Source organism: Petaurus breviceps, unplaced genomic scaffold (assembly GCF_028583685.1).
Source record: "Petaurus breviceps papuanus isolate PSGF00001 unplaced genomic scaffold, PetGlider_PUasm1.0 186, whole genome shotgun sequence".
Classification (NCBI taxonomy): Eukaryota; Metazoa; Chordata; class Mammalia; order Diprotodontia; family Petauridae; genus Petaurus; species Petaurus breviceps.
Window position 1 is genome coordinate 29,512,088 of NW_027185798.1, and position 11,589 is coordinate 29,523,676.

General features: G+C 45.6%; 1 protein-coding gene across 5 annotated transcripts in view; it reads left to right on the forward strand.

Moving 5' to 3' along the window:
- Window positions 1-29: 29 nt before the first annotated feature.
- Window positions 30-11,589, forward strand: part of HNF1B (HNF1 homeobox B) — a 79,757-nt gene continuing 68,197 nt past the window's right edge. For 3 of the 5 annotated variants that reach the window (XM_069089968.1, XM_069089966.1, XM_069089967.1), the window contains exons 1-3: window positions 30-425; window positions 5,836-6,035; window positions 10,361-10,625. In XM_069089968.1, the coding sequence (XP_068946069.1) occupies window positions 82-425; window positions 5,836-6,035; window positions 10,361-10,625 (809 nt within the window). In that variant the 5' untranslated portion in view covers window positions 30-81. The remainder of the gene's footprint in view (window positions 426-5,835; window positions 6,036-10,360; window positions 10,626-11,589) is intronic. The other 2 variants (XM_069089969.1, XM_069089970.1) reach the window with 1 other exon arrangement.

Here is an 11,589-nt window from a genome sequence, read left to right on the forward strand (position 1 = left end):
TGAAGCTCCCCTCCGCCCTCCTCTCTCACACCAACCCCTCCCCACCCACCCCGAGCCCCCCTCTTGTCCAGTCTGTGGAAAATGGTGTCCAAGCTCACGTCTCTCCAGCAAGAACTCCTGAGCGCTCTGCTGAGCTCCGGGGTCACCAAGGAAGTGCTGGCCCAGGCTTTAGAGGAACTTCTGCCAGCCCCGACTTTCGGGGTGAAGCTGGAGACTTTGCCGCTCTCCCCGGGGACCGGGGCTGAGCCTGACACCAAGCCAGTTTTTCACACCCTTACCAATGGACATTCCAAGGGTCGCATGTCAGGGGACGAGGGGTCAGAGGACGGAGACGACTATGACACCCCTCCCATCCTCAAGGAGTTACAGGCCCTCAACACCGAAGAGGCTGTGGAGCAGAGGGCCGAAGTGGACCGCATGCTCAGGTATGGGGAGCTCCCAGTGGGTGAGTCCTGGCCCTCGCTCTTCTCCCCTGTTCTATGCCGCCTTGGCAGGGCAGCCCGGCCTTCCAAGGTTGGTTCTCCCCTCCCCCTCTCTCTCTAGGGGTGTCTGGGTCCCAGACAGAGAAGCTGGGCCACCCCCAGACTCACCTAAACTAGTTCCCTCCTTCCAGCCCAAACTGGGACCCAACCAGTCCTCTTTTATTTGGGGCTCATCCTGGAACAACTTGATTCTAGGTAGCAAAGACAGACTTGGCCTTTTAAAGCCAGTGGGTGGCAGAGACTTGGGTGCTTTTAGTTTTTACCCAGGGGCATGGGAAGATGGGAAGGAGCAACCCCTAGGTGAGTGATTGTGTGGAGCGGAGGTCTGACTCCAGCTCAGGGTCCCAAATCCGAGAACCTAGCCCTGAACTGGCAGCGGGTATACACGCTGCAGCCTGGGACAATCCACCGGCCTTGGGCCCTGCTCTTGCCAGGATTCTAGGGAAGACCCACCCGGACCCTGAGCCAAAAACTGTGGGGGGACAGAACAGACTTTGAGATTCCCCTGCCGCTTGGTTAGGTTTAGCAGCGCGTTTGGACCCTCCAGAACTCACTGAGGGATCCGGGATTCCCCGAGGGGATTGTTAGTGCCCCTGTCAGAATCCATGGGCCGAAAGGGCCCAGCATCCACCCCAATGTTATCTACAGCTCTTCTCCGAGTTAATAGTCAAGAACTCAAGTTTACTTTACAGTTATCCGCGTCCTTAACGCTCAGATTGGGGTGTGGAGACTTGGGGGGAGATTCACGGGGGCTTCCTTTGGGGAGGTTTTCTGCAGTCGGCAGTCAGTCCGCACAGTCCGGGATCTACTAGCTGCCATCCCAGGAAACCCGAGAGGTTTTGACAGCTGGTTACTAATTATCCCAAGGGGGGCTAAATCGCCCCACTGTGGCCGTCTGGGCAGGCCCTCAGCCCACAGCTGCCGGACCATTCTGACCAGCTCCAGCACCCGACAGCAACTCAGTTCATAAAGCTAGTAGATCTTGGGGCCTGGTTAGGAGACTGGGTCGGCCCAGGGCTACGGAAGCTGGCTATCTAGGGGTAGGATGTGAACTTGCATTTGAAATTGGTTCCCGCACCCCTAGCTCTTCTTCCTCAGGCTGCCCCCAATTCCCAATTTAGTGTCACACTTGTGGATAATATTCCAAGGGATTCCTAGGTCCGTTTTGACCTTTTATTCTCTCCCCCCCCCCCCCCCAAATAAATGGAGTGGGGGAGGTGGATGTTGCTCACTCATTTTCACGGGTTAGGATTTGAGAATTTGGGAGCGAAAGGTGGGCAGCTTAGGCTGGCCTCCAGGTTGCTAGTGTGATTTCCGTCTCAGGGCGGCTCTCTGCTGTCTGGGGGTGCTGGGACTCCGGCGGGGTGGTAAGGGCCGGCGCTGTCCCCCAGGCTGGTGGACGGAGGCCGGGACTCTTAGACTACTCCCAGGACAGCCGGAGGCCGGGCTGGTACAAGGGCCATAGGAGTTGTAACTCTGGCACCGGGTGCCTCTGCACTTCAGAGCCTAGGGAGGGTTTCAGCGGGCGTCTTCGCAATCCCCAGGGGTCCCGCCTGTGTGTACCCCCGTCTCCGCCCGGCCCACTCGCAGCTCTAGTTGGAGCGGGGATGAAACGTACACGGCAGCACGTGGAGCTGGGGTGTTATTAATTTATTTCTATAAATCATCAACAGAAAGATACACAAAGGGCTGTGATTAGGCTTGAATAGAGAGGCGGGTTATTCATTGGTGAAGTTGTAAACTGGGCTTAAAAGAGGGAAGGAAATAAACACACGCCGGGCAGGGGCACACTCCCAGCTGCTACACAAACACACACGCGGGACCATTGTCGCGCGCACCTGGACCCGGCCCCTCCCTCGGGCCCACTTAGCACCCCGAGGAGGGGCTCACCTGCTAGCAGATGCTAGACTGGGCCCGATTCTCGTAGGCAGGCGGGCGAAGCTTAAAGTGACCCGGGGGTTGCTCTGTAAGCTCCAGTAAGGGCGCGAAACCGGGTCTTCTTACCTTTACGTTGCCTCCTTCCTTTTAGCCCTCGGACAATGAGAGCTCCACTCTGGACGCAGGCAGGGCACGAAATGCGTACCTTCCTCCCTCTCCCCCCCCCTCCCCCTTCTCCTAGGGTCCCTGAGTCCCTAGGTGACGGGTTAGGCCCAAGTTCTCCGCGCCTTCCCCGGGACAGGCGGCGGGCTTTTCCTTCGCTCCCTGGGTCCCGAACTGTGTATCGGCTACAGCTCCTTAGAAAGGCATTCTTTTTCCCTGGACAAATTTGAGGGGCTGCCCCACCGCGTGAGCCTCATTCCCTGGAATTGCTCACACCCGGTCAGAGCCCCCATTTGCAAGAGAACCCGAACGGACTTTCCTTTCACTTAAGGGCAAGGCGGGGGAAGACGCCTTCTTCCTTTCAAATTTTCTCCTGGGACCGAGGCTCCAGGGTTTTTGGGTGGTGCTGAGCTCAGGTCAGGGTTGGGATCCAGGCGGCCTGTATTGGGACAGCATGTTTCCCTCCCTTAGAAAAGACCCCAGAATAAAACCTCTCACACCCAAGGCTCAGCGAATTTCTTCCAGGCCAGTCAATTGACACGCGAGGGCTAATGGGGAATTGTTTTGAAAACTCTCGTGAGCCCGCCGGACCTCGAAGCTTAGGGAGCCCCGCTCAAGGCTGGCGGGGGTGGGTGGGTGGTGGTGGTGGTGGGGGGAGAGATAAGGAAGTTTGAACCTGCCTTAATATAATTCGGTCTGAGCTTTTCTCGTATATTTATTGGGAGTAAATGCCACGTGAAAGGTTTATTTCTTCCCTTTTTCCCCTTCTCCTTCCTTCCTTCCTTCCTTCCTTCCTTCCTTCCTTCCTTCCTTCCTTCCTTCCTTCCTTCCTTCCTTCCTTTCTTCCTTTCTTTTTTAAAAAATAGTATTTTAAAAAGATTTGGGTCAGCAGGCTCTTTTTACCCCTGGGGAAACTCCTGAACTCTGAGATCAATTTTTAACTACACCACCTTATCCAGAGATTTAAGGTAGGTTTTTTGTTTTTGTTTTTGTTTATAGAGTAGGGATCCACTGTCTTTCTTGGTGTGTGTTTTGAAGCTGCTTCACTGTGGGCTCTGGGCAGAGAACTTTCGTTCCATTCATTTATTCCACGAATTCCTCGCAGGAACGCGCAGGCTGTGCTGATCGTGGCCCCAACTGCTTCACTTCCCAGCGTTTCTGAAACGTTAAAATAAAATCAGGCTAAGAACTAAATCCCAAATCACCAGAACCTGTTAACACAAAAAAGTTGATAACCGAATGCTCTTTTCAATTTTTAGAATTATTTTTCCTATCTCTCGCTCCAATGTTTTATTTTTTTCCCCTCTCTAAGGAAATCGAGTAAACATTTGGCTCCGCACATTTTCTGATCAATTTCTGTTATTTAAATGCCAGTTTCCAAAATACCAACCGTTCATTTCAAGAGAGATTCCAGGGAAACTTTCTGCGTTTGAAACGGTTTTTTTCTTTTCTCATTTTGCCTTTAGCACAGATGAAAAGTAATGTCTAATTTAGAGGTAGTTTATAAATATTGACGGTGAGTGGCTCCTTGGCTAATCTCCCAATTCCTCTTCCCGACAGCTCCCCAAACTCCGAGATCCAACACCGTTTCTCCCCCTCCCCCTCTCATTAATTTTTTACCGAAGGTTTTTCGAAAGGAATCGCAGCAGAGAACATGTTTTTAAAATACGGTAGCATAATTATTTAGTAGGGCGTTTTTATTTGATTCATAAATATACAATGAAAATGTTTCTATGAGTTCCATAATTTAGAATGAAATTGCTTATTATGTTGTGACACCATGACTCCTTATGATCGTTCCAAATCATTTTTAAAGGATTCATACATGCCTAGATGATTTTTAATAGGCATGTTGACATTCGAGTAGAGGAGATGCCCACTCCCTCCCCCCCCACACACATTATAGCATAACCTTTTGTTTTAGATAAAAACCTCGTCAATTTCAAGCCACCTGATACAACATGGGGAAACAATGGGGAAAAAATCCTAAAGGACACATGGAATCTGAAGGTTATTGCAAAGGAGGCAGTAGGTCGCCTGGGCGTTTTTCTTCCCGAGTTTTGAAGAGTTTGGGTTTGGGTTTGGGTTTTTGTTCTTGTCATCGTCGCAGGATCCCCCCCCCTCCCCCATTTAATTTAACAGAATTGAAAAGCATTATTATGTTCAGGACTCCAAATAGCAGCTAATGGGCAAAATGTGTTCTCAGTTACTCCCACAACAAATCTTGCCAGAATATGAAGAAACAATAGCTTTTCTTTTTTAACCTTGACTAGGCTGAAATTTCTCAGGTATTATTCATAATTGTAAAATCCCTCCTTATCCTTCATTGTCCCCCCCCCCCCCAGGAAAGCTAGAATTCATATTAAAAAAACATTTTGTGTTACCTTCAAAGGGGGAAAGGTTGACCTAGCGTCACTATCTTGATACTTTTCCAAAACTCTAAAAGTCTATTTCACAAGCCTACAAAAGGGGAACAATGTCTTTTTTTCTAACTCTCTCTGGGGTAGATGGGTATGAGCCATTCCTATTTTACCGATCAGAAACTAAGGCACTCCAAAGGAAGTAATTTAATCGAGGTTCAGGTCGGACTTAGGTGACCACAGAAGCTCACATTCACTTCCTTTCTATTCCTCTATCATCTTGGGATCAACCCCACCGAAAGATAATGATATTTGCATCTTTTTTTTTTTTTTTATGTTTTTCGTTTCCTACCTAGTCAGGGGAAGAATAAGTGAAATCCATTGGAAAGCTATCAGTTTTGCTCAGTTTTCAGGTACAGATCTCTGTAGGACTGACAGGAAAAATGCCCAAGAAGTCTCCTCATTCCTTTCCAACTTTCTTGAAAGAGAGGAAGTGTAAGGTGGCCACCAGTTCAGAAGCACTATCTTCATCTCTTTTCCTCTGGATAGTCTGAGCTTGGACTTCACTTTTGTTCCCCTGCTGCCGGTTCTTCCAGGATGGAATAGATTGTGTGTGTGTGTGTGTGTGGGGGGGGGGGGCTGGAATTGTTAATCTGGAACCACAAGAAGTTAGGCTTTTGTGTTTTGGTTTGAATTTCTTTTGTTGCATTGAGAACGTCAGTTCTAAGAATTGTGAATTTAGAATCAAAGGAATACCAGCCCTACCACTTCCTGGGTAACTTTAGAGAAAACATTTCATCTCTCTAGGACTCAGTTTCCTCCTTTGTGAAATGAGGGAGTTGGGTAGGGTGATCTCTCAAGCCCTTTCCAATTTGAAAATTCTATGACCCTGCATCTGTGTTTTTCCTGGGTTTCTACAACAAGCATCCTAATTGTGTGCTTTTTTTGTTTAGTGAGGACCCCTGGAGGGCAGCCAAAATGATCAAGGGATATATGCAACAGCATAACATCCCCCAGAGGGAGGTGGTGGATGTTACAGGCCTGAACCAGTCACACCTCTCACAGCACCTCAACAAGGGGACCCCAATGAAGACCCAGAAACGTGCCGCCCTCTACACCTGGTATGTCCGGAAGCAGAGAGAGATCTTGAGACGTAAGTGTTTTCATCCTAGACCTGGCTTGTTGAAGTACCTTTGCTCTGTCACTGACCTCTGTACACTGCCTTGATTTCCCCATCATTAAAGACACTTACTAGAGCAACTGATTAATTTTAAAGAGAAAAGTAGGGGCCAGGTAGGGGAAGGCATTATTATCTCCAGTGTCACTACAGAACTGACAAACAGGAATTGGGTTGTAGAGATGGAAACAAGCCTTTTGTTGCTCACTTGCTAAATGGTTAACCCTTAATACCTGCTTTAGTTTCTAGTCTCTTCTATGTACACTGAATTCCCAAGTAGGTTGAGGAGGAAATCCCCTACCTTCCTTCTTCCATCTCACCCTAGATTGAGCACTTCAGTCTAATATCAGATTCCTGATCCAAATTTCCAAGGGAGATAAGTTATTTCCCCACTCTGCTCCCTTTTGGAAAAAGCACAAGATATATCGGTGACTTCCCTCCCCACCCTGCCCCTTCCCATGCCACAAGTCACTAGCTATGGTCCCAGTGTCCCTCCTTGGGGAAGTCTGGCAGGTTTTAGCATTTAGGGAGAGGGAACAGTCCAATATTGAAATCTCCATTTCCCAAAGATGACACTGAGGGTTGAGTAGATAGATGTTCACCAACAGAATCAGTGGAATTTCAATTAGGACAGATCTGCAAATGCTTCCTTGGTGATCCTTCTTCTATCCAAGTTTTAATAGCAAGATGGACCAGTGGGCAGCAGTAGAGGACTTGGTGAAGTCTGTTGTTAATTGCTGTTGGTTGATCCCAACTTCCCCCAACCCCCTAAGTCCAGACTCCTCTCCCCCCCCAAGACTGTTCCTGTTCAATCTGGGCACTAAGAAGGTTTTTCTCAACTTTTTTTTAAGTTTGGAGAGCATGAAAATCACTCAGTTACAGATGAGTAATATGACCATGAAGGACAAATTGTTTTACTTTAAGAAAACATTTTTTTCCTTTTGTACTTCAATTATTTTGGTCTGGTTCTTTTCCTAGCTTAAAAAATAGTTCATGGATGCCACACACATGGACACAGGTACATGTGTGTATGTATTTTACACACATATATGTGCAGATATATGTATATACATATGCATATATTGTGTATATATGTGTGTATGTATATATACAATGCTTCTTTTCCCAATACCTTCCTTTGAGGATCTCTGGCCAACTGATTCTCCTTTTTCAGACAAATACAACTACTTGGGTTTTTTTTTTTTGGTTTGTTTGTTTTGGAGGGGGTTAGACAAGGCAATTGGGGTTAAGTGACTTGCCCAGGGTCACACAGCTAGTAAGTATCAAATGTCTGAGGACAGATTTGAACTCAGGTCCTCCTGACTCCAGGGCCAGTGCTCTATTCACCATATAAAAAAATATTCACCATATTCGTTAATCCTCCAAAGGCTGGGAAATGAAACTCTTCAAAAAATTAAGATGTTTATACTCCCACTTCTTTTACTATATGAATTCAAGAGATCCTGTGGGGGTTAAGAATGTTGCTTCCTCTGTGTAACAGAAAAAAAAGTTGTATTTGAAGTCAACAGGATCTGGGTTGAAATTCTCACTTCTTCCTTACTACCTGCAGAACTTTGGCCAAGTTGCTTCATCTGAATTCTAATCTCTTCTTCTGTAAAATGAGTGGGTTGAAGTAGTTGGGGTCCTTTCCAGCTCTAGGACCTTTATTTTAGAGTGAGGAATAGGGCTTTGCACCCCTCCGCCCCCTTTTAAAGGTTTAGCTTTAAAATATTTAGGCATTAAAAGGAAGGAGAAGAAAGGAGGCAAAGGGGAGGGAGCAGGAGGAAAGAGGGAGAAGAGAGGTAGAGTACAGAAGGATGTGAGTGTGTATGTGTGTGTGTGTGTGAGAGAGAGAGAGACAGAGACAGAGACAGAGACACACAGAGGGACAGAGACAGAAAAAGACAGAGACAGAAACAGAGACAGAGATAGAAACAGAGACAGAAAAAGACAGAATCAAACAGACAAAGAGAGACAGTGAGGCAGAAAGAGAAAGAGAGACAGAGAACATTTCCTTATAGAACTATAGAAAAGAAAAGGAGCCATCCATCAGTCTTGACTGCTCTCATGAAAGGACTTTAGAACAACAATCACCAGGACTGACTCTTCTGGGTCCCATTAGGAATGAAACAGAAGCCGACTTCTGCAAATCCATTTTTATGGACAGTTTTTTCACCTCCCCCAATCAACCTGAAATTAGAAAGAAAGCCAAGTGGAGGGGAGTATGAGTAGTGAGGTTGGTGGGGGAGGCTGAATTCTCTCAAACAGGAAAAGTCTGGGGAGGCTTTGAAGTTGTTAAGGCATGGCTATTACTGTACCTCTGTAGTCTGATCCAGGGCTGTGCATACATCAAAGATGTCCTATTTCTGTAAGGAACAATCCATAAGTTGAGAGGCACCTCTCCTCTGAGCACAAGATGCAAAGCAATGGTTTCACCTGGGGTTGCTATTTATAGTTCATATGATTGTAGATTCAGATTAGTGGCCATTGAGTAATTTACAGATGAGAAAACTGAGGGCAGTAAAATTAAATGACTTTCCCAAGGTCACATAAGTAGTAGGTGTCAGAGGTGAGATTTGAACTCAACTTCTCCAATTCTAAAGCCAGTGATCTTTCCTTTGTATCACTCTGTCTCTTCTATTCTTGAGAATTGTTTGGTTTTGAGACTAAGTCAAATTTGAGTTTTCTTTTACACATTGTCTATTTGAATCAAATACCCCAACCCTCTAGGTCCTTGGGAATATCAGTTTCAACTCGAGCTATTATTCAGTGATCCTCCATGAAAGGCAATGTGGCATAAGAATAAAGCCCTAGACATGGACTTGGGAATACCCGAGTTCAAATCCCAGCTCTGACAATTGCTAGCTTTATGACCAAGGGGGACAAATTGCTTAGCCACTCTGCACCTCAGTATTCTCATCTATAAGACGGAGATGCTAATGACACCTGTAATACTTACCTGGAAGAACTGTGATGAGGCTTCAGTAAGATGATATAAAGTATTTTCAAGCAACCTATAAATGCTGATTGTTCTCATTCTGAGTGCTTGACTTAGCACAGAGAGTAGGAGAAACAGCAAAAAATGAGCTGCTATTAAGCTGTGGGACTCTAGAAAGCACTCTGTAGACTCAGGAAAAACACACATGAATTATTACTATTCAGGGCTACTGTGAAGACCACATATGATAATAGACTAGACAATTATTTGAAAAGTACAAAACACAATAGAAGTTCAAGACACTGCTATTTCTGCCACTGTTCTTCACCTCACTTGGGTTCTGACCACATTCCAAAATATGGCTAAAACTATCAAAATATTCTTTAGGTTTCTACTGAACCCATTTGATGGAGAAATTGAGGGACCAGTTATATACCAGCTCTGTGAGCCCTAAACAAATCACTTCTTTCTGAACCTCAGTTTCCCCATTTACACAATAAGGTTAATCATAGTGCTTACATTTCCTATCTCACTGGATTGTTGGAAGGGAGGAAAACTCTTGAATGCTACAGAAAGTCTTTACTGTTATTAATCTACTTCTATCATAAATTAATCTCATTAGGGATTAAGTGAGTTAGCTTATAAAGCTTCTCCTTCTCCTGGCATTTCTGTGCTATAGAATTCTGGGATGGATGTTAGTGTGTGTGCTCATGTATATAATAAGGGTCCCATCCATGGTGGTTATAGATAGGGGTTAAATAATTTATTTGAAAAATATGAACATCTAACATACAAACAACTGGAGGTATCGGAGTCCAAGTATTCAGATTCCCTGAAAATGTTTCATTTAAAGACTGTGACTCAAAATGATATTTAAAAGCAATTTGCCCCAAAGTTTTGACTTAAAGAGATTTGCTGCCAGGGCTTCATAAACCATAGTCCAACCCAAGCCAAGAATTCTTTCTGTGACATGCTAGAATAAACAAAACAAGAGAAAGCAGTCTTTGGTTTTAGAGTATTGCTTCATGTCTGAGGGTCAAATAAAAACAAATGGTCTCTGAAAACAATGACTCTTGGGGTTGCAACTACTTGAAAAAGAAAAAAAAAGAAACAATATTGGCTGATACAATAATAGGTTTACATCTCAAAGGTATCATAGGGGCCAACTAGTCGCATCCCTTCATTTTATGGATGAGAAAACTGAGGCCTAGAGAGGTAAGATTATTTGCCCCAGGTCACACAGATATAGTAGATCAGTGCTGGAGTGGTAAACGAGGAGAAGGGAATGTAGATGTTTATTTGTCTGTCTGTCATCTGGATGGAGGCTACAGACTCTATCAAATCTACTCCTTTCTCTTTTCAGAATTCAACCAGACAGTCCAAAGTTCTGGAAATATGACAGACAAAAGCAGTCAGGATCAGCTGCTGTTTCTCTTTCCAGAGTTCAGCCAGCAGAACCAGGGGTCTGGGCAGCCGGACGATGCCTGCTCTGAGCCTGCCAACAAAAAGATGCGCCGGAACCGCTTCAAATGGGGGCCCGCATCCCAGCAAATCTTGTACCAGGCCTACGACCGGCAAAAGAACCCTAGCAAGGAGGAGAGGGAAGCCCTAGTGGAAGAGTGCAACAGGTAATGACATTGATGACTTAGTTAACAAATATTTATCAACATTATTATCACGTGCTGGGCATTGTGTTTAATACTGGCCACATTTAGATTCATCTACACTGTGTTGGCAAATAAGCCTGGGGAGAAAGGGCTACGCTGGCCACACCCCCTCTAGTCTGTAACCAACTGAGATCATTTAAGACGCATTGAGAGACACATGCAAGCCAATTGGCAGGTCAGATGAAATGGATCTATGGCATGTTCTCAGGGAGGCTGGAGGCACCAGTTTGGTCCCATAGAGGCTGATTAGTTGTAGAAATAAAGCTGTCCTTTGGTGGTAGGCTTTAACCCTGACCAGCTGTCTCTCATCGTTAGTTTCAAGGTGGATACTGTAAGAGACAGAATGGAGCAGTGGAGAGACTGCTAGATGTGAAGTCATGAAGGCTTAAGTCAAAATCCCACCTGAGACATGTGCTAGCTGTGTGATGCTGGACAAGGCTTTTTGGTCTTAGTTTCTCCCACTTCTGAATCTATGATCTGATGAGGCAGTCAAAAGAGATTACATCTGCTGCAATCTGCCTCAGGAAAATTACATTAAATAATAAATTTAGATTCAATACCACAAGCATTTATTAAACCATATATATAATACATAATATATTAAGCTACACTCTATAGCACTGGGGGCAGTTATGTGACACAGCGGATAGCCAGATCTGGAGACAGGAAGACCCGAGTTCCAGTTTTTCCACTTACTAGCTGTGTGGCCCTGGGCAAATCACTTAACCCTGCTTGCCTCAGTTTCCTCATCTGTCAAATGATCTGGAGAAGGAAAATAGTAAACTACTCTAGTGTCTTTGCCAGGAAAACACCAAATGGGGTCACAAAGAGTAGGACATGACTGAAACAACATATAGCACTGGGCTAGGTACTGGGGGATATAAAGACAAAAAAATCTCTGCCCTCAAGGAGCTTACATCCTAGG